Here is a 21,246-nt window from a genome sequence, read left to right as displayed (position 1 = left end):
GGGGAGTGGGGTTGACGGGTTGGGGGTTAGTGGGGGGCTGAGCGGGGGAGGGTTGGTGAGCGGAGCGAGCAGAGGGCCTGAGCCCCTCTAGTGTTTTGATATTTATGGGACACACAAAAGAGATATTGTAGCCCTTATCTTGTATAACTACACAGTCTTAATCGGTTCACACCATGGATGGATTATGGTTTTATTCCTATGGAATTCAGTTTGTGGCATTGGGACTAGAAAAAAGCCAGATCAACTAGAAATCAGAACGATTATTATTACATAGTATGTTATCCATCAAGTTGGTTAATTAGTGGTCCTGGGATTCTCCTTATCTACAGTGTTATTGTTCACTTGAAAACAAGTTTGGGTTTTGACTTCAGTGTTGTGGTATATTTAGTAATCACTTGTAAAATATTTAATCTCTCTTCTTTGGTTAGGTTTTCCTCGTGAGGAAAATTATTGGTCCTGATGCCGGACAGTTGTACGCAATGAAAGTTCTGAAGAAAGCTTCTTTGAAAGGTATGCTTCCTTTAAAAAAACAGTATATTGGCTAGATATACTTGCTTAATTGCTAAATTTAAGCATTTATAATTTAATAATTATCCCTATCCTAAAGATAATTAGATCTTCCATTGAAGGTAATGGTACTTAAATCCTAAATAAATGTTTTAGGACTGAAGTATCTTACTGCAGTCCCTCAAGGACATATATTCTTAAAGAATATCTTGAGTTTGGCTTATTGATTGCTGGAAAGTACGTGGCTTAATGATGGTGGACTTCTGTTTAACCCAGCTGCTTCCTTCATTTAAACCAGTGCTTGACTTCCAGAATGAAAAGTGCTTGAGTTTAATCCTGCCTGGCAATTGTTCCTTCTGATACAAAAACCTCTTTGCCTAGTTCACAAGTGTATAGGTACTGGCTGCATTTCCGTGTTGTGAAAAGGATTCTGCACATGCCAAGGGGCATTTATTCCAGGACTTATCCTTACCACTGAAAACAAGGTTGAAGACTACACACTGTTCACACTAAACCATGTCTTTAATTCTGTGGCTTTAAATAACCTATTTTTAAGAGCTTGTCCCAAAATTGGTTTAATAAAATATGGGCAATGAAGCTCCATTTAACTTATGGACTTGCAAATCTGGCTTCTCTAGATGTAATTTATTATACTTGCAAATCATACTACTGTAGTGAATTTCTTTTGAAATTTTGGTTGGGCTGTGCATGAGTGAATCTACGTGTTGAATACTTTTGTAGCCATAGCAGTTTTGTAGTTTTCCTAATAATGCTAATATTTGTGCAAACTGCTTTAGCTTCTCTATAGAATGTGAAAGTTTAACATTACTCCTCAAAAAGAAACCTGTGTTTCAAACAAGTTGATTTGTAATGAAGCCTATTAGTAGGCACTTCTTCTGAGTACGAGTTTCTCCTTTTTGTGTACTTTCTAGTTTCTTTGCCTCCTTCCTGTTTTTTTTTTTTAGTGATTATATAAACTTGGATATAACTAAACTGGGATTGTTGATGGTAAAAGTTTTCCTTCTGAGGCTGTTTTAAGTCAAATAGCTTGCTTAATATAAATAACTACTCTTTCTGTTTGCAGTTCGAGATAGAGTTCGTACAAAGATGGAGAGAGATATATTAGTAGAAGTAAATCATCCATTTATTGTCAAACTGCACTATGGTAAGTATTTTGGTTCTGTTGCCTACATGCTTGGTGCAGGTCTATCCAACAGAACACACTTCAGGAATCCCACTTCTAGAATTTGAACTGCATCTAATAAAACTGATAGAAAAATTAGACTTTAGATTACTCTGATTTTCACTTTATTATGATCCATAGCCCATTCAGTCAGACAGATGTAGTTGATTTCAGTGGATTTGTATTAACTTAAAAGTAGGAATTTTTCCTTAACTCATTATTTCTCAGAGTTCTAGTAGCTAAGGCTGGTGTTCCCACCCATCAAATTCAAATTAAAGAAACAGAAGTCTCCTGAAAGGCTTATCTTTTTGAACTCAAGAATTACCTATCCTCAAGAGGATCCAGCCCATGCTTCACATATGTTATTGATCAAAACGTTCTTCAAGATTGAAGTTAGGCTAGACCTGGATAGCGACTCATATGTAGCAATACAGTGGGCAGCCAACTCTGCAGATGGGTACTTTGGTCTCATGGGAGTCTTAATTTGATCTATATCTCACAATTCAAGCAGCCTGTGCATGTGTGTGTGTATTTCTTAAATAATATTTTGCTGGAATTAAGCTTTTATTCTGCTTTATATTACCAAGAAATGGTAACATAAAGAAAAATATACAGAGAGCCCCTTTGAAGCACTTTTGTTGTTGCTATGTGCCTTCAAGTCGATTACGACTTATGGCGACCTTATGAATCGGCAATCTCCAATAGCATCGTCATGAACCACCCTGTTCAGATTTTGTAAGTTCAGATCTGTGGCTTCCTTTATGGAATCAATCCATCTCTTGTTTGGCATTCCTCTTTTTCTACTCCCTTCTGTTTTTCCCAGCATTATTGTCTTTTCTAGTGAATCATGTCTTCGCATGATGTGTCCAAAGTATGTTAACCTCAGTTTCATCATTTTAGCTTCTAGTGATAGTTCTGGTTTAATTTGTTCTAACACCTAATTATTTGTGTTTTTCGCAGTCCATGGTATGTGCAAAGCTCTCCTCCAACACCACATTTCAAATGAGTTGATTTTTCTCTTATCCACTTGTTTCACTGTCCAACTTTCACATCCATACATAGAGATCGGGAATACCATGGTCTGAATGATCCTGACTTTAGTGTTCAGTGATACATCTTTGCATTTGAGGACCTTTTCTAGTTCTCTCATAGCTGCCTTCCCCAGTCCTAGCCTTCTAATTTCTTGACTATTGTTTCCATATTGGTTAATGACTGTGCCAAGGTATCACTAAGATAGAATATTGAACTAGCGATGGAGGAGAATTTTGTTCAGTCACATTTTTAGGTAAACTGATCTAATTTGTGCCTGCTGCAGTAATACACATCAGAACATAATTATCCTTCAGATTTCACACTTATTTGAATTTTGTGATATGGTACTGGCTTAGAGAATATGCCAAAATTCTTTAAAATGCATATTGTAGGATAAAGAACATTTAAAAATGTGTACATTGTGAGAAATATGTATTTAAATGCAAATTTAAATAAGCATTGTCGTATGGATTTTTGGGGGTGAATATGCAGACTGATATGAAAGCAGAATAGAATGGGCTTATGAATGAGTAAAACTGATGACGAATACATATGAAACAGACAGTGATCCATTGAGATCTTTGATGCACTATTCAGTTGTCTTAAAGTGGTGCTTGGAACTGGATCTGGAAATAACCATAGTTTTATAAGCAGCTACATTTAAAAGGACATTTTGCACCACTGATAATGTGTGACATGTTGGTAGCCTGTCACCACGGTCTTCTGCATCTGAGATCTTTGCTTCAACATGATCAAATTGTAGTGTTAATTGTGATCCTTCATGAAGCATATTTGTTACCTGTATTTGCCGAACTCAAACCAAGGTTTCTGCTTATGCAAATAAAAATACAAGCCTGTGATGAATTTCTTTAAAAGCTTAATTGTAAAATTAGATACCCAAATAAAGAAATCTTGAGTAGTTTTAGTTTGTAAATAGTTGTAAAGCAATAGCAGTTCTAGCTAAGCATGTGGTATGAATTTAGTGTTTTGACAAAGTAGTCTTCATAACATTTAAGATTATTCGTTTCTTTTGCTTGAATAGTTTTAATTTTGGAAATATACACATGCACTTGAATTAAAAAGTAATACTTAAATACCATGCATATATAAATTATCCATTGTCATATGAAAACTGATTAGTTTTTATCATTCAAATCAGCCTTTCAGACTGAAGGGAAGCTATATTTAATACTGGATTTTCTCAGGGGAGGAGATGTGTTCACAAGATTATCCAAAGAGGTATGTATTTACATAAATTTTAAAACAAAATAATCATTTAAATTGGGCAAAATGGATTACCTTGTTATACTATAATTTTACATTTTTATCCTATTCTTCCTCCAAGAAATACACTTTCGTCTTTCCTTTTATCCTTGCAATTACCATGTGAGGTAAATTAGGCTGAGAGATGGTGACTTGCTTATAGTCAACCAGTGAACTTTATAGCTGGAACAGGAACTTGAAATTGAGTCTCCATGATTCAGATCCCCACTCAGCCACAAAGCTCAATGGATGACCTTATACTATCTCTCAGCATAATGTACCTGGCAGATTTGATATGAGGATAATATAGAGTCAGCTAGTGTAATGGTTCGGGTGTTTGACTGTGTTCTGGGAGACAAGGATTCTAATCTTTCCTCAGCCATGAAGTTCACTGGGTGATCTTGGGCCAGTCACTGGCTCTCAGCCTAACCTACCTCACAGAGTTGTTGTGGGAATAAAATGGGGAGGATAAAGCCATGTATATCATGTATCCTCCAAGCTCCTTGGAGGAAAGGTGGAATATAAATAGTATTTGTATACCACCAGGAGCTCCTTGGAGAAAAGAAAGGCAGGATATATGTGTAGTAAATAAATACATGCCTGCTACACCGTACCGGATTCATGTAAAGAACTGTGTTACATTGTCTGTCTTTAGCGCTAAGGATGAATTGTATTCCAAATGCCAGTCTTCTAAATAAAGCATACTGTTAGGTCCAATATGCTAGTAAGTAAATTATACACTTCTCAATATGCTGGGAAGCATGGTTTTTTTTCCACTTTCAAGAAGCCTTTTATTTTGCTTCTTCTAACCTGGAGCTGAGTGCTTTGATAACTCCATTCAGCAGAGGTTGATAAAGAGAAATGTAGCTAGAGGAAATCATCAGCATCTCAAAGTACAGAAGCGAAAATATAAACAAGTGCCCACTTGTTTTTGTCTGTATTTTTAAAACTCATTTGAAAAGTGGGGCAGGTTCCTGATTAGGTCTGATGTGTGATGATATTGTGAGTGCTGAACAAACAAATGTTGGATTTAATGTGTTATGCAAAATGCCCAGCCTCATGTTCAGAAAATTCAAACGCTCTCATTAGTACCACACACAACACTCACTCTGCGGAGGTGTAGTTTTGTTTATTCATTTCATATTCCACTGTTCCTTTGAGAGCTCAAGGAGGTGTACATGGTCCTTGCCCCCAACCCACTTTATCCTCACAAGAACCCTGCAAGGTAGGTTAATCTGAGACTTGGTGAATACTGATGGTCAACTAGTGAGCTTCATGGCCAAGTGGGTATTTGAATACAGGTCTCACTAGTCCTAGGTCAGCCCACTAACTAATCATTGATGGCTAGTGCTAGATGGCTAGTGTAGGAGTTTGGAGTGATGAGATCATGTTGCTGCAGATGGATGCAGAGTCCTTTCCTTGTGCCCCCCAAGAAAAAATCTTGCTAAAAATGTGTTCTCTCAATGCCCTTATATCCTTCTTTGGAATCAGTTGCTCAAACCTCTTTCATTCACACTCTTTGTTACCTTGACCACGTGCTGTCAGTGTGGTCAGAGAGACATTAGCCCTGTAACACCAATGATTGCATATGTGCTGATCTTTGGGTGTTCTTCTCTACACTTGGGCCACAATCAGGCCATACATTTATTCCACTATTGTTCCACTTTAAACTGTTATGGATTCCCCCAAAGAATCATGGGAAGTGTAATTTGTGAAGGGTGCTGAGAGGACACTCCTATTCCCCTTACAGAGCTACAGAGGAGCTGACTGTTAAACAACCCAGGGAATTGTAACTCTGTGAGGAGAATAGGCAACCTTTACCACATTCCTTCAAAAACTACATTCCCAGGATTCTTTGGGGAAAGCCATGACTGTTTAAAGTGGAATAAATGTAGGGTGTGAATGTGGCCGTAGAAGGGCCTGACTGATTTCATTTCTTGTAGTTCTGATGAGATTAGGCACCTCAAGTTTTGACATGTATCTTCAACCAATTCTGTTTTGCAGTGTTGGAATATCAAGATTTGTAATAAAACTAACAATGATTGTTGCTTCTTTCCTGGTAGCAGAGCGTTCTTTTATGATTTTAAACATTTATATCTCACTCACCATACACAGCTGATTCATATTATACTGAGAGCATTAAAGGCTGGTACATTCTAAGAAAATAAACATAAGGGCAGTTTATAAAGAAAAGATACAAAGTTTATCCTTAGAAGCATTAAAGGCCTCTGATAAAAGAATATATATGAATACATGTCTGCACAGCATTACTTGATGTATAATGAATTTAGTACATGTATCATAAAGACATTCCTAACTTATTAAAAGTGTAAGTGACGGGACCTATTTAATGAGCAGATCAGAATCTCATGTAATGGGCGTGTTTTGCTTCAGGCTCCAAAATCCAATTTGTCAATACATTTATGGGGATCAACCAAAATGTCATGGAAGTGTGGTAAGCTTTTGAGTTCTCCAGAACTCTTCATCAGGTAAGATGTTACACAAAGCAAGGAGTGAGGGGGATGGCTAAAAATTTTAAAAGTACAAAAATGGGGCTGGTGCAGTAATCATGAGGTCAGCTTTTAGATTCAGTTCAAAGATTGTGAGTTCTGGAGAACTCAGAACCTTGCTACACTTCTGTGACATTTTGATTTGTCCCAATAAAGGTATTGTCCAACTATGGATTTTGAAGGGGTTTTTTCTTATGAACCAACACAGCTAATTTTGCTTTTTATATGCTGAAGCAGGGTTGATTTGATTTAAATCGCTTCTCTGAAGGACTCAATTTTAATTATTTAAATCACAGTTTAAATCACTAGTGAGGAAGATTCTATTTAATCATACTTCAATGTTGAAGTACATTATTGTTTACTATAACCTTAATTCGTATTCAGAGATATAGGTTTCATGAGAAGGTAGGTAGACTCTAAGTAATGATTATGAATTTTTCAGATTAATTTTCATCAAAAAATAGGATAATAATTTGGTCATTTTAGTACTAAAGCAGAATGAACTTGTGAAGTCATTCAAGAGATGAACCAGCTCCAACTGATATTTTTGTCATGATGTGCCAGAATCATCACCACCAAACAGGCTTTTAAATTGTACGAATAACAATTGTTTATTTCTTCTGGTTAGTTTTCTTCTTCAACAAACAACAACATTAACAAAACACGTACATGAATATTTGAATGGTTAACTATTTCAGTTTTTAGATAAATTTAAAGTTCTTTAAAAATACAATTTAGGCAATTTCAATCAAGTCAGCATGAGAAACTTAAAATATTGGATGCTATGATAATCATCTATGTCTTGTTCATTGTCTGGAAAAGAAATACAAGCTTTCCTGCTTTTTCAGTTACTAACTCATTTCTCAATTTAGAGTGAATTAATCCAAACGAAGAAAAAATTCTCTCTACTACTCTTAAGAGCTGGATTACCATTTCAGTGGTCTCCTCCTTGTTCAGATTTACTCCATCTCCCCAAATTCTCTATTCATTGACCTTCTATGTCTTTGCACTTAGAGAGAGGCAAAGCCGAGAGAAAGTGCACTTCGTGTACACCACCTGCAAAATAGGACTGACAAGGTTATCTCCCATCTCCATAAATGCTGTTAACAAATTTATAGAATATAATTAGAAGTTGTATAATTAGTATTCCTGATTATATCTTTGACCTAGGCTCTTTTTTCACTAATTGTTTTAAGAAAATTTTGAAATCTGATTTAAATTAAAAAATCCAATTTAAATTTAAAAAATTCTGATTTAAATAAAAAAAATCATTTTTTAAAAAAAATTGATTTTTATCAACCCTAAGCTGAAGGCTGTAATTCCAGTAGGACATTTTTGGGACGTATGCATAGCATTGTCCTGTAATTTGTTTCGTATATCAACTGAGAAATATACTTCCCATTTATAACTTTTCATTCATAAAATGGAAATGTATGTTCAAGTATTTGCTTTTCCTCAACAGAAGAGAAAATTAACATCCTGATTCTGCTTTGGATCTCACCCACCCCCCTCTATAAAGCTTTCTGTACTTCACATGTACTGTTTTGACACTTTCATTGTATCCCCTACTTAATTCCTAGTTGCAAAACATTTATGGTAAAATGGCTGTTTTTGAATGAAATATTTATTGGCTTTATACTAAGGAGTGTCTTCCTTTCACATAAAGGAAGTGGGTGTGCAGCTAGAGCACATGATCTGTTGGGGAGTTTAGTACAATTCTTCTCACCTTCTATCTATCTTAGTCATCTTTTGTCGGGTGAGGGGAAGCAAGCAGCAGGAGTGATTTGAATATCTGTTTCATTGGGAGCTTGATGGTAGCCTTCTCTAGAGTCTGCCTTTTCTGATGTTCTGTGTGGAGCCTGAGCTCCCAGCATCCTGTATTATGGGGAATGCACACACAATCTGCATCACAGATTTTTAAATTTTATGGGAGTTTATAGTAATCTTAGATATGCAGAAATTTAACAAGATCAGAATGTAAATCTATATAGTTCTTATTAGGTTATGTTTACAGAGGAAGATGTGAAATTCTACCTCGCAGAACTGGCCCTTGCTTTGGATCATCTGCACAGCTTGGGAATTGTATACAGGGACCTGAAGCCAGAAAAGTAAAGTAAAATGTATTTTATCCATTACTACAGTATTCTTGTTTAAAGATTGATTTGCCTTTTTCATAATAAAAATATAGGATCACATGAAAGTTTTAGCTTTTCTGTTTTATTGTTCTAATATATATTAAAATTGAGTATTGCATATTTGTTAAAAGAACATATAAATAGTTAATTATTATTTCAGTTACTTAATTAAATGTGTTATAAATTCTCCTGTTACGTGTATTGGTGAATGTGAATTTTAATTTTCAGCATTTTGCTTGATGAAGCAGGACATATCAAGTTAACAGGTAGGTGGAACTTACCAGTATAACTATTTTTAATATTTATATAAATATCCTAAATGTTATAGTATCAGATACCAATATGAGTTTTCTTTTGGTGTTTTTATGTGCAGTTCTAGTTTTGGGATTCATTCATTCTTAGACTTTTAGACTGACAAGTATTAGAGATTATTGTCCACCAGGAAGTTGTGCTCACTACCAGAAATGACTTCCTTCTAGCCAGTCTGTAATGTGTCGTGGCTTCCTCCAGTGTCCCAGCCAACCAGCCAGCCTGTTCTCATACATCATAGTGGTGAATATTAAGCATTTCAGGGAGACTTCTAATTACAGCAGAATACAATTCTGCACCAAGATATTTTAAGGAACCCACATTGGCTTCAATGTTAGCTTCTGTTCTGTGAATAGAACAGTTTTTCTGCCACCAAACTCTTGCCTCCCAAAAACCTTCTGATGATTGTTGGGAGACCCTCTGGATCAGAATGGCATAGGTATGTGTGTGGTTATAGCAAGAAAGGAATCTCTGAAAATGGGGACCTTCATGTATAAAAAGAAATAATTCAATGCATGTTTGCCCCAGAAGTAGGACTCTGCTTAGCGGAGCTTATTCCGAAGTATGTGTGCATAGGATTGCAGCCTCAAAAGTTATACATGCCTTAGTTTTGTATCAAGATATATGTGTCACAGTTGTTTGAGGGTAGAGATGAAAAAGGCCTCCCTTGTAGTTGGCCATGTCAGAAAGATAGCAAATACACAATACTGGCTTCTAGTATCTCCCAACTGGATCAAAGGTTACCAGACAAAGCCTATCAGCAGTTTATAAGAAGCAAGAAGGTTCAGTACACTCCTCTTATGAAGCATCTCCTATGTGCAGAAATGCACCTTGGATTTAAGTGTTGTATATGTCTAAAGTATTTAGAGGCACTATTCTCTAGGGCTGTAGATTGTCTAACATAAACATCTTCATACTATACATTTTGTGCGAGTAAAATTTTGTCTTTAAAAGCATTCCACTCATTCCAAAAGAGAAATGTTTCATAAGAGGTTTTCCATATGAGTCTGGTCCTCACAGCGGGTATTAGCTCCACCTATTGTGCGAAGGCAAGAATGTCTTTGAAGTCAAGACTAGGGGCGTCAGGCCCCTCCCACTCTCCAGTTCATTCTTGCCTTCGTACGAGCAAGTCAGATATTCTATAGCGTAGCTTAGCTAAGTTTCTGTGTTTTTTGTTGCTGTATTTGTCTGACAGAGTGTGAAAGGTCTTTGTTACTTGTGTGTTTACCGAGTGTTTCCCTTCCCTCTGTCTTGTATCTAACGTTGTCTTTAATTCCTGGGGAGGTTCTCCCTCACCCGGGCCGTTGATTACCAGCCTTTTGCCCAACGGCCGTCAGAGGCCTTTCGCCCAACGGCCGTCAGAGAGACCACGGCTGCATTCTCTCTATCCCCAGCGGGAGCTTGCGGCTGCAGCTCCCGGCGTTACTTTCCCGTACCTGGCCGTTTGAGTCGTTCCTGTCCCGGGCTCTCCCGCGGCTTCTCTCCTCACGGCAGTAATTTCTTTTGGAATATTCCCTGAGACCCTGCGGCTGCGGCTGTATTTCTGTGGTTTTTCCCCTGTTGGACTGTTTTGCGCCTCACTGCCTGGCAGTCTCGCACCGCAACGTTCCCTGCAGACGGCGGCTCCGGCTGCTCCCCCCTGCTTCTTCAGAGGCTGCGGTTTTTTCCCTTCTTTTCCTAGCCGTCCCCGTATTGTTTTCTGTGCCGCGTTCTAGCTTATCGGCCCTGCGGCTGCAGCACGAGCGGCCCTACCTCTGTCCGCCATTGCCTAAGCGCCATTTTTGAATTTATTTTCCCGCGCCTGCTCCGGGCGCCATTTTGTTTTTCCCTTTTCCCTCTCCTGTACTAACAATACAGGGCTGCCAGGGTTTGTTTTGTAGGTGTGGGGCAGTTAGGACCCTGTCAAATATACAAGGGTTCTGTTACCACGAGACCATTGCTGCTGCTACTATTTGACCTCTATAGTTCTGTGGCTGTATCTCAAGACTGTAACTGTGATCTGCGCTCCCTCTGCTTCCGTGGCTGTCTCTTCAGGCTGTGGCTGTGTTCTATACTGCTCCTGTGGCTGTGTACTGAGAACATTGATATTGTGCACAAATTGTGCTGAGTCTGTGAAAATCTGCACAAGCTGTTGAATCGTACATTCTGCCCCCTCTGTGGCCGTGTACCAAGCCTGAAGTCCATACTGTACATTCTGCCCCCTCTGTGGCCGTGTACCAAGCCTGAAGTCTATACTGTACATTCTGCCCCCTCTGTGGCCGTGTACCAAGCCTGAAATCCAGCCTACAATACTAACGCTGATACCATAGTGCATCCTGCCCCCTCTGTGGCCGTGCACTTAGCCATCTGCCAGTGTATCCTGTACCAAGCCTGAAATCCAGCCTACAATACTAACGCTGATACCATAGTGCATCCTGCCCCCTCTGTGGCCGTGCACTTAGCCATCTGCCAGTGTATCCTACCCCCTCTGTGGTCGTACACTGTGCCTGTTCGGGTCCCTACATCCTGCCCCCGCTGTGGCCGTGTACTGCACCCAAAGTCAATATAAGATGGCAGAACAGACAGGCATATCTCAGGCAGCCATGCCGCAACCTTCCAAGGCAACCAAGACTAAGCATGCTAAAGCGCTGGCTAAGACCAAACATCTCTCCAGCCATAGCAAACCAAAGCGTCCACGCTATGCTTCTGTGCCAACCCCCACCACAGCAGCTCAGGAACACATAAGAGATATATTTCATTCACCTGCTGCTTCCTCTGATGAGGAGGACTTTGCTGGCTTTCCTACCCAGCCTTCGCTTAACCAGCCACCCTCAATGTTGCCGCCCAGGGCTTATCCGGCTCAACCCATGGAGCCAGCTCCTCAGGCACAAACATCTGCTCCAACAGCTACTCAGCCTCAAACATCTGCTCCAACGGGGCTGCAGCTGTCCCATGATTTCCTTTCCCAACTTCAAGGCATGCTATCATTTTTCACCCAAATGCAGTCACCACCACAGGTCCCTGCCATACCTCAATGCACTATGGACCAACATGCATGTTATGAAGCACACCCCTCCTGTTCCCCAAATCCCTTTGATGTAGCCAGAGGCAGATGCATTGACGAAGCTTCGTATGGGGAGGGGTCACCCTTCACTGACCACGTTGAAGGAGATGACTGGAGCGATTATTCAGATCATGAGGAGGATACATCGTATCGCCTGTTTAATGCCTCAGACTTTCAGCCCCTGGCACGCAGGGTAGTTAACACCCTTGGTCTCCAAGCTGCGCCTTCAACATCTACCACCCCAGCTATCAAAGGGGCCAGGGTCCTCAAATCCCCTGCACCTACTGAGCACTACATCCCGGTGCCGGACCCCATTGCCAAACTGGCCTCTGAAGAATGGTCTCATCCATTCCAGACTCGCCGTTTCAAGAACGTGGCTGACAAGTTTTACTCCCTAGCTCCGGACTTTGCCACCAAGCTAGCCATCCCGGGCATAGACAAACCGATCGCTAGCCTAGTTTCACGATCTCTTTTGCCCAGGGAAGGAGAATCCCAACTAAAGGACGCTACTGAACGTCGACTAGACTTCGCCCTCCGCAAAAATCATGAGGCCACTGCTTTCTCCATGCGTGCCTCCGCATCAGCCTCCGTCTTCTCCAGAGCAGCTATGATGTGGCTAGATGATCTTCTAGAGGACACTAACCCGGATCCTGTCTCTCTCAGAAGGTCATTGATAAAGTTGCGTAAGACAGCGGCGTTTGTGGCTGATGCCACTTTGGATGCCACTCAACTGGGGGCACGAGCCATGACGGCTCAGATAGTTGCTAGACGGACCCTCTGGCTTCGCCACTGGCAAGCTGACTCCGCGGCCAGAATGAATCTGTCTAGGGCTCCTTACTCCGGATCTCTACTCTTCGGCGAGGAAGCTCTAAAGGCAGTGCTGGTTGATCCCAAAGACGCCCACAAACCGGTTTTGGCCACTGTCAAGAACATTGAACACAGGCCTTTCAGGCAATTTTCTCCCTTCCGCACTAACCAGCCCTTTCGAGGAACACGGCCAGGAGGACGAGGCCGCAACTTCAGATCATATGACCCCAATGCCTTCAGGGGATCCTGGAACCGGCGTTTCCAGGGCAGAGGTCAGTACCAAGGGCGCAGGGGTACCTCATCGTCCTCATATAGGGGAGGGCCTCGCCAACGCAAACAGTATTAACGCACCCCCGTTGGTGGCAGATTACTTAATTTTGGAGACCAGTGGCTGCGCCTCACTACGGTCTCTTGGATCAGGGAGCTTTTCCATTATGGCTATGCAATAGAGTTTTGGGTGACCCCACCAGACAGATTCCATCCGTCCCCTTGTCCAAGGGCACCAGCCAAGCACAGCATCATGCAGACAGCTATACACCACCTCTTGGACATAGCGGCAATAGAGCCAGTACCCACAACTGAGAGGTCGGAAGGGGTGTACTCCCTCCTATTTGCTGTGCCTAAACGAGATTTATCATGGAGGGCGGTATTGGACCTCAAGTTCGTCAACCGTTTTGTAACATATCACAGGTTCAAAATGGAATCACTCCACTCCATTACAGAGAGTCTGCATGAAGGAGACTTCCTGGCTTCTATCGATCTTAAGGAAGCGTATCTCCATTTGCCCATTTGCATAGCCCACAGAAAGTTTATTCGGTTTGCCTTTGGCCACCAGCACTTTCAATATAGAGCGATGCCGTTCGGCCTCTCCTCTGCCCCAAGAGTATTTACCAAAGTGCTACTCATCCTAGTGGCTTACCTCCGGATTCAAGGGGTTCATCTTTACCCATATTTGGATGATCTGTTAATACGGGCAAAATCTGAAGAGCTGGCTCATCATCATTTAACGATTACCCTCAATGTCTTGCAGGCCCACGGCTGGCTTGTCAACTTCGACAAAAGCCATCTCCAACCAACCCAATGCCTGCTACAACTAGGGGCGATGTTGGACACCCTGCAGGCAATGGTATTCCTGGCTCCAGATCGCATCACTGCCATCACAAACATTGCAAGGTCCCTGATGCAACAAACATCCGCAGACATCATGCTTCTAGCCAGGGCGCTCGGAATGTTCATATCTACCATCCATATTGTGCCATGGGCTCGAGCCCACACTCATCACCTTCAGTGGACTTTGCTGCCCTTTCAACAGGACATCGCCAGCTCCAACCATCGCAAAGTTCACTTGAGCCCCGTACTGCGCCTCTCCTTCCGCTGGTGGACGAGGGCCCAACACCTCTCCAAGGGCACGCCGTTCAGAGAACCCCGCAGAACTGTTGTAACCACAGATGCCAGCCTCATCGGCTGGGGAGCCCACTGCAACTCCCAGTACGTTCAGGGGGTTTGGTCCACCGCAGAGCAGACTCAAAGCATCAACTGGCTGGAGCTAAAGGCTGTACACTTAGCTCTACTTCATTTTCAGTCTCTGTTCCCTTTGGACCATGTTCTCATTCGAACAGACAACACGTGTGTAAAATCACATTTGAACAGACAGGGGGGCACCAGGTCTCGTCCTCTGCAGGACTTAGCCTCCCTCATCTTTGTCTGGGCAGAACAACATCTACAATCCTTGAAAGCAGAACATCTCAGAGGGATCTGGAATGTGACAGCAGACTGGCTCAGCAGACAACAGGTTTTTCCGGGAGAATGGAAACTTCATCCAGCCATTTTCCATCGCCTTCAGTGTCGGTTCGGCGCATTCTCCATCGACCTGTTTGCTTCCAGTCGCAATTGCCAGCTTCCCAGGTACTTTGCCTGATACCTGGACACAACAGCGGAAGCAGTGGATGCGCTATCAACTCCGTGGCCAGAAGGTCTTTTGTATGCCTTCCCTCCAATACCAATGTTAGCCAAAACCTTGAGGAAGGCGCGAAGCGAGAGGGCCCAGCTGGTCCTGATAGCACCATTTTGGCCACGCCGACCGTGGTTCTCGGACCTTCTTGCAATGTCAGTAATGGATCCTTGGACAATCCCAGTCAGGCCAGACATTCTATCAGTGTCCAGTATGGCACCAGGACCCCACTTGGCTCAACTTAACAGCGTGGCGTTTGAACGGGGACATTTGAGGTCAGCTGGCCTGTCTGATGCTGTTATTGATATTATCTTGGCCTCGAGAAGACCATCTACCACTCGGATTTATCAACATACTTGGATGGCTTTCTCCAAGTGGTGCCAGTCCCACCACCACAATCCATCCCAGGCCACCATGCAACAGGTACTACAATATCTCCATAATGGCTTCATGATGGGACTTAGACCCAACACCTTACGTCAACATGCCTCGACTCTGTCGTCGATTCTATCAGTTTCTTCTTCTAGTGCGACTATTTCCTCACATCCGTTCATCAAACGCTTTCTGAGGGGAGTCGCCCTACGATCTCCGGCTGTGGTCCATCGGTTTCCCTCATGGAGTTTGCCGAAGGTTTTGCAGGCTTTGCAACGCCCGCCGTTTGAACCCATCAGGACTGTGCCTCTACGTATGCTGTCCTTCAAGGTCTTGTTCCTGATCGCAGTCACATCTGCCAGACGCGTTTTGGAGTTGGGCGCATTGTCTTCTGCTCGTCATCTCTGCGTCTTCCATAAGGACTCTGTTGTACTGAAGACTGATCCTTCCTTCCGTCCCAAGGTTGATTCAGTTTTCCATTGCAACCAGGACATTGTTTTGCCTTCCTTTTGCCCGAATCCTAACCATCCTCTCGAGAAGGCTTGGCATTCGGAACTTCCGGGAAGGGTGACTTAGCCTGTGCCTGCTTTTGAGACGGGCTCCTGCCTCAAAAGAAGCTTATTCAGATATATCAGTCAGTTTTTTCTTTTTTTTTTGACTGATTAAACTTCTCCCGGGTAGGGAGAAACGAAGAGATTAACCTCAAAGCCTATTTTTGTTGGGACGACCAGATCTCATTAATTTATGGGACGAGGTCCAGCCGACGAAGGTGGGACGGATTTTTAACAGCAAGCTCTATCTGATAAAGCGAACGTTCACCTTATCTTCTAAGAGAGAACGCACTAACAGGCAAGCACCCTTCTTTCTATATTTTTCTTTTACTTGACTTAAATTGTTGCTGTTTAAAAGAGATTTGCCAGATTGATCAGTTTTTGACATCTCACTGGGGAGCCATAACTTCTCTCTGCTACGCACTAATTAATAGCTTATCTCTGTTTTTGTTGCAAAAAGCTGTCCTGGATTTGCATTCTAAAGATATACACAGAAGAGGGATTTCTATTCCAGATTTTTATTTTGAAAAATATTATACTGTTTTGAGACTACTCTCTTTTTGGTCTATTTTATTTTGACGAATCTGTTTCTTGACGATTGCCATTAATTGTTTCGATCCTGGGAACTGCATTTTGTTTACTTAACTATTGGAGAGATAAGGCTGTCTGCTCTGTTTATACTGTGATGTCACCAAGTTTGGAGTATTAACCCAATTGTTGCTGAAATAAGAAGTGGTTTTCCTATATTTTTCTTTTAAAATGGCAATTAAGAAAGTGGCTGAAAATCTGGAAATAACTATGTTTCAGAAAATAATGGATGAGATTGAGATAATGAAAATTGAATTGAGTAAAATGAAGCAGGAGATTAAAGATATAAGGGTCCCTGTGAGAGAGGTGACCCTGGAAGGGGTCCCTGTGAGAGAGGAGACCCCGGAGATTGGAACAGGGGTCCCTGTGAGAGAGGTGACCCCGGAGACTGGAATAGGGGTCCCTGTGAGAGAGGAGATCCCGGAGATTGGAACCAACGTGGAACAGGAACAAGATTTGGAGTCTATGGACTTTAGAAATAAAATCTATTGTTTGGAACTCAATGTTATCTCTGAAGAAATGAATGAAGATTCTAGAGATAAAGTTATCAATGGCATGGATAATCTTCTGGACTGGAATGATGTGATGGAGCCCAATATAGAGAAAATCTATGGAATTAACTGCAGCCATGTGACAATGGAAAAACTTTTAAGAGATGACCCAGTGTATTTTGAAAAAAAGAACAGAGATATGATTTTACAGCAGTATTTCAGCAACCTATTCAGAATGGATGGCAAGAAAATATTTGGGATAGAGGTAATCCCCATCAGACTCTTACTATATGACTATGGCTTTGACAGCAAGATTATTATGGAATACTGATAATGGAAGATTGGATATTGAAATTACTGGACTTAACAAGACTACTGAAGATGGAAGATGGAAAATGGAACTAATAGAGATAATAGAACAATGGCTACTGAAATTATTGAACCTAACAGATTCTGATGTGATGGATTAATTGAAATGTTTATTTTGACTATGGTTATGACAATAAGATTATCATAATTAGTAATGAGATGGATTAATCGATATGCTTATCTGGAAAAAAAAATTGATAGATATATTTCTTAAAGAATTGAAACCTCTCTTTGACTTTTTGTGGAAAGAATAAAGTAATGTTTATGAGATTTGATGATTAAGTAAGATAACTACTGGAGGAAAGTGATTTTATAATATGACTTAAGAGACAGGATTGTTATATATTATAGACTTATAACTGATTTGATCTTTGACAAATGGGAAGTCAATATTTTACTCTTTATTTTTTATTTTTGTTTTTTTTTTCTTTTTTTCTTTTTGTTTAACTATTTTTGATTTTGTTTTTTGTCTTTGAATGTTTTATGATTTTGTTTTGTATGTTTTATGAAAATCTGAATAAAAATTATTGAAAAAAAAAAAAAAAGAGAAGGCTTGGCATTCGTTGGATGTCCGGAGGGCTCTCAAGACCTACCTGTCCAGGACTCAGGATATCAGAAGAACTGAGTCTTTGTTTGTATCCTTTAATCCAAGGTCTATGGGGCAAAAAGTAGCTAACTCCACTTTATCCCGTTGGTTGCGGGCTTGAATTGCTTTAGCTTATGAATCCCTTAAGCTTCCTGTTCCAGCTAGTATAACCGCTCGTTCAACTAGGTCAGCGGCTACTACGGCTGCTTTTGCTACCAACGCTCCTGTTGCTGATATTTGTAGGTCTGCAGTCTGGTCTACCCCACACTTGTTTATAAGGCATTATAAAATTGATCGCTATGCCTCTGCTGACGTCTCTTTTGGCAGACGAGTGTTGCAACAGGTTCTTAATGAGGATTAACATGTGGGTGGTCCCTCCCTATATGGGCTGCTTTGGTACATCCCGCTGTGAGGACCGGACTCATATGGAAAATGGACCATTGGTCTCACCTGAAGGGTGATTTTCATATGAGTACAGTCCTCACGACCCTCCCAGTTGGAGGATGTATAGATATTTTACTAAGCTGTTATATATTACTGTTATGCTATTGTATTTAAAGTTACTAGTGAAGTCAAGACTTCTAGTTCTGTTATATCGCTATGTTAGAGTCATGTTATTACGCATGCTATTTTCCTGCTGGCAGGCCTGTTGGCCCTGTCCTTGTATTTTTAGATTTTTCTCTATAGACTCGCTACGAATGATCTGGAGAGTGGGAGGGGCCTGATGCCCCTAGTCTTGACTTCAAAGACATTCTTGCCTTCGCACGATAGGTGGAGCTAATACCCGCTGTGAGGACCGTACTCATATGAAAATCACCCTTCAGGTGAGACCAATGGTCCATTTTCCCCCAGTGTTCTTCAAAACTTTCATTTTTTTCTGTTGAAAAAAAGTAACAAATAGTCTGCAGCAGGGAGTAGGCTTCCCCCAAGTTTTGGATGAGTGGGGAGTCAGCGACTGTTACAGTCCCTGTTTGGTTGCCCTGTAAATAGTTTCCATTTACTTTATAACTCTTTTTAGACAACAATTTCTTATTTTTTGATCGGGTAACCTCCCTGGTAGACTGTGGGAATGCTGTGGATGTAATATATCTCGACTTCAGCAAAGCTTTTGACAAAGTGCCCCGTGATATTCTGATTAGCAAGCTAGCTCAATGTGGGCTGGATGGAACAACTATCAGGTGGATCCACAGTTGGTTCCAGAATCTTACTCAAACAGTGCTTATCAATGGTTCCTTCTCACAATGGGCGAAAGTAACGAGTGGGGTACCACAAGGCTCAGTCCTGGGCCCAGTGCTCTTCAACATTTTTATTAACAACTTGGATGAGGGAGGTACAGAGCATGCTTATCAAATTTGCAGATGATACAAAATTGGGGGACACAGCTGATACCATGGAAGACAGAAACAAAATTCAAAGGGACTTTGATAGGCTGGGGCATTGGGCTGAAAACAACAGACTGAAACTCAACAGGGATAAATGCAAAGTTCTACACTTAGGAAAAAGAAACCAAATGCAGAGTTATAAGATGGGGGATACTTGGCTTAGCAATACGACATGTGAGAAGGATCTTGGAATTGTTGTTGATCACAAGCTGAATATGAGCCAACAGTGTGATGTGGCTGCAAAAAAGGCAAATGCTATTTTAGGCTGCATTAACAGAAGTATAGTTTCCAAATTGCATGAAGTATTAGTTCCCCTCTATTCAGCACTGGTTAGGCCTCATCTTGAGTACTGTGTCCATTTCTGGTCTCCACACTTCAAGAAGGATACAGACAAATTGGAACAGGTTTAGAGGAGGGCAACAAGGATGATCGGGGGACTGGAAACAAAGTCCTATGAGGAGAGACTGAAAGAACTGGGCATGTTTAGCCTGGAGAAGAGAAGACTGAGGGGAGATATGATAGCACTCTTCAAGTACATGAAAGGTTGTCAGACAGAGAAGGGCGGGGATCTCAATCGTCCCAAAGTGCAGGAAATGGAATAATGGGCTCAAGTTGCAGGAAGCCAGATTTCAACTGAACACCAGGAAATACTTCCTAAGTGTTAGAGCCATACGACAATGGAACCAATTACCTTGAGAGGTAGTGGGCACTCCAACACTGGAGGCATTCAAGAGGCAGCTAGACAACCATCTGTGCGGAATGCTTTGATTTGGATTCCTGCATTGAGCAGGGGGTTGGCCTTGATGACCTTTTGGCCCTTTCCAACTCTACTATTCTATGATTCTATGAACAATTGTCTCCCAAAGGGGCTCACAACATTGAAAAAAGAGACGGTTCCTGGAAAAAGAGGAGTGGAGAGATCAGTTCTTCAAGGCCAGAACAGAGTACTGGCCTATAAGCATTTATTTTCATCCAGTTTGGGCCAGGTTGATCTTCACTTGCTGGTTTTCTTGCATGAATAGCAGTTGTTGGGCCTTGTTCTTTGGATGATCCAGAACTTCCTTTTCCCTTGCTTCTGCAGTCCTAAGGAACTGGCATTTGGAGTCAAGATTTCTTTCTGGCAGGTAAAGGGAATAATGCATTATTCTGCACACTACAGTTGTAATACAAAGAAATAAGCTAACAAAATTTGAAAATGGCATGTTAGCAAGGAGCCTTTAAATTCTCCTCTTCAGCTGTTTTATAAGGGGATAAAAACAACAAAGTAGGCACTTATGGGTGAGTTTTGTCAGCTTTTCACATAGCCACTGCAAACGAAATGAGAGACCAGGTCATTTTGTCAAGCTTGCTCAGCTTTCAGTGTAGCATTGTTAGCAAGATCAGTGAATCTTTGTAGAAGACAGCATTAAGGTGTGAAGTGTATTGTTCTAAAATGACACGAGCCAAAAAGGGTTCTTGTAGTACATTTTTAAAGGTTTAATTGAAGGGTTGAACATATGTTCACTTAATGTTCTCTCTCATCCACCCAAGTTGGGGTAAGATGTTTACTGAGAGATTTGGGGCAGTCTATCATAAATAACATCTCAATATAAATTATAAAGAACATTCCAGCTATGTCCTCCTAGGCACAAATTCATTGGATGAATAAGTAATTTATCAAGTGGGAAATTTGATATATGGTTCACAGACAGGAGTGCCTGGAACTATTATTTGACTCCCTCTGCACTAAAGACTTCAAGGTCATCACAAGCAGTTCTGAAGTGTATAAAGTGACTTCCAAGTCCAAAGAGGTGTTCCTACAGTTGAACTATTGCAGCCTTTCCCAACCTTTGAGTCCCCAGATGTTGCTGGACTACAGTTCCCATAATTCCTGACCTTTGGCTATGCTGACTGGGGCTGATGTGAGTTGTAGTCCAGCAACGTCTGGGAAAGGCTGAACTGTTAGACAAGATTTAGGGTTTGGCTCAATCAAAACCTCTGGAAATTCTTCAAAATAAATTCCTTACAGCTTTATTGTGGTTGCCAGTATTGGGACAGAAGTTGGGGAAATGCCTGTACAATTTCACATATTGTTTGGCTGTTTTCTGACCATTACCGTATATTCCGGCGTATAAGACGACTGGGCGTATAAGACGACCCCCCAACTTTTGACCCTGATCCCCGTTTA

General features: G+C 41.4%; 1 protein-coding gene across 3 annotated transcripts in view; it reads left to right on the top strand.

Moving 5' to 3' along the window:
* RPS6KA6 (ribosomal protein S6 kinase A6) overlaps positions 1 to 21,246 on the top strand; it is an 88,311-nt gene that overhangs the window by 34,683 nt on the left and 32,382 nt on the right. For all 3 annotated transcript variants that reach the window (XR_009759267.1, XR_009759268.1, XM_061598222.1), the window contains exons 4-8: positions 429 to 510; positions 1,592 to 1,672; positions 3,882 to 3,961; positions 8,497 to 8,603; positions 8,859 to 8,896. Coding sequence is in view for 1 of the 3 variants with exons in the window: in XM_061598222.1 (XP_061454206.1) it covers positions 429 to 510; positions 1,592 to 1,672; positions 3,882 to 3,961; positions 8,497 to 8,603; positions 8,859 to 8,896 (388 nt within the window). In the remaining 2 variants the exon portion in view is untranslated. The remainder of the gene's footprint in view (positions 1 to 428; positions 511 to 1,591; positions 1,673 to 3,881; positions 3,962 to 8,496; positions 8,604 to 8,858; positions 8,897 to 21,246) is intronic.

The sequence above is a fragment of the Rhineura floridana genome, chromosome 16 (genome assembly GCF_030035675.1).
Source record: "Rhineura floridana isolate rRhiFlo1 chromosome 16, rRhiFlo1.hap2, whole genome shotgun sequence".
In the NCBI taxonomy this organism is placed as follows: Eukaryota; Metazoa; Chordata; class Lepidosauria; order Squamata; family Rhineuridae; genus Rhineura; species Rhineura floridana.
The sequence above is the reverse complement of the archived record's forward strand: the minus strand, read 5'-3'. Positions and strand labels throughout refer to the sequence as shown.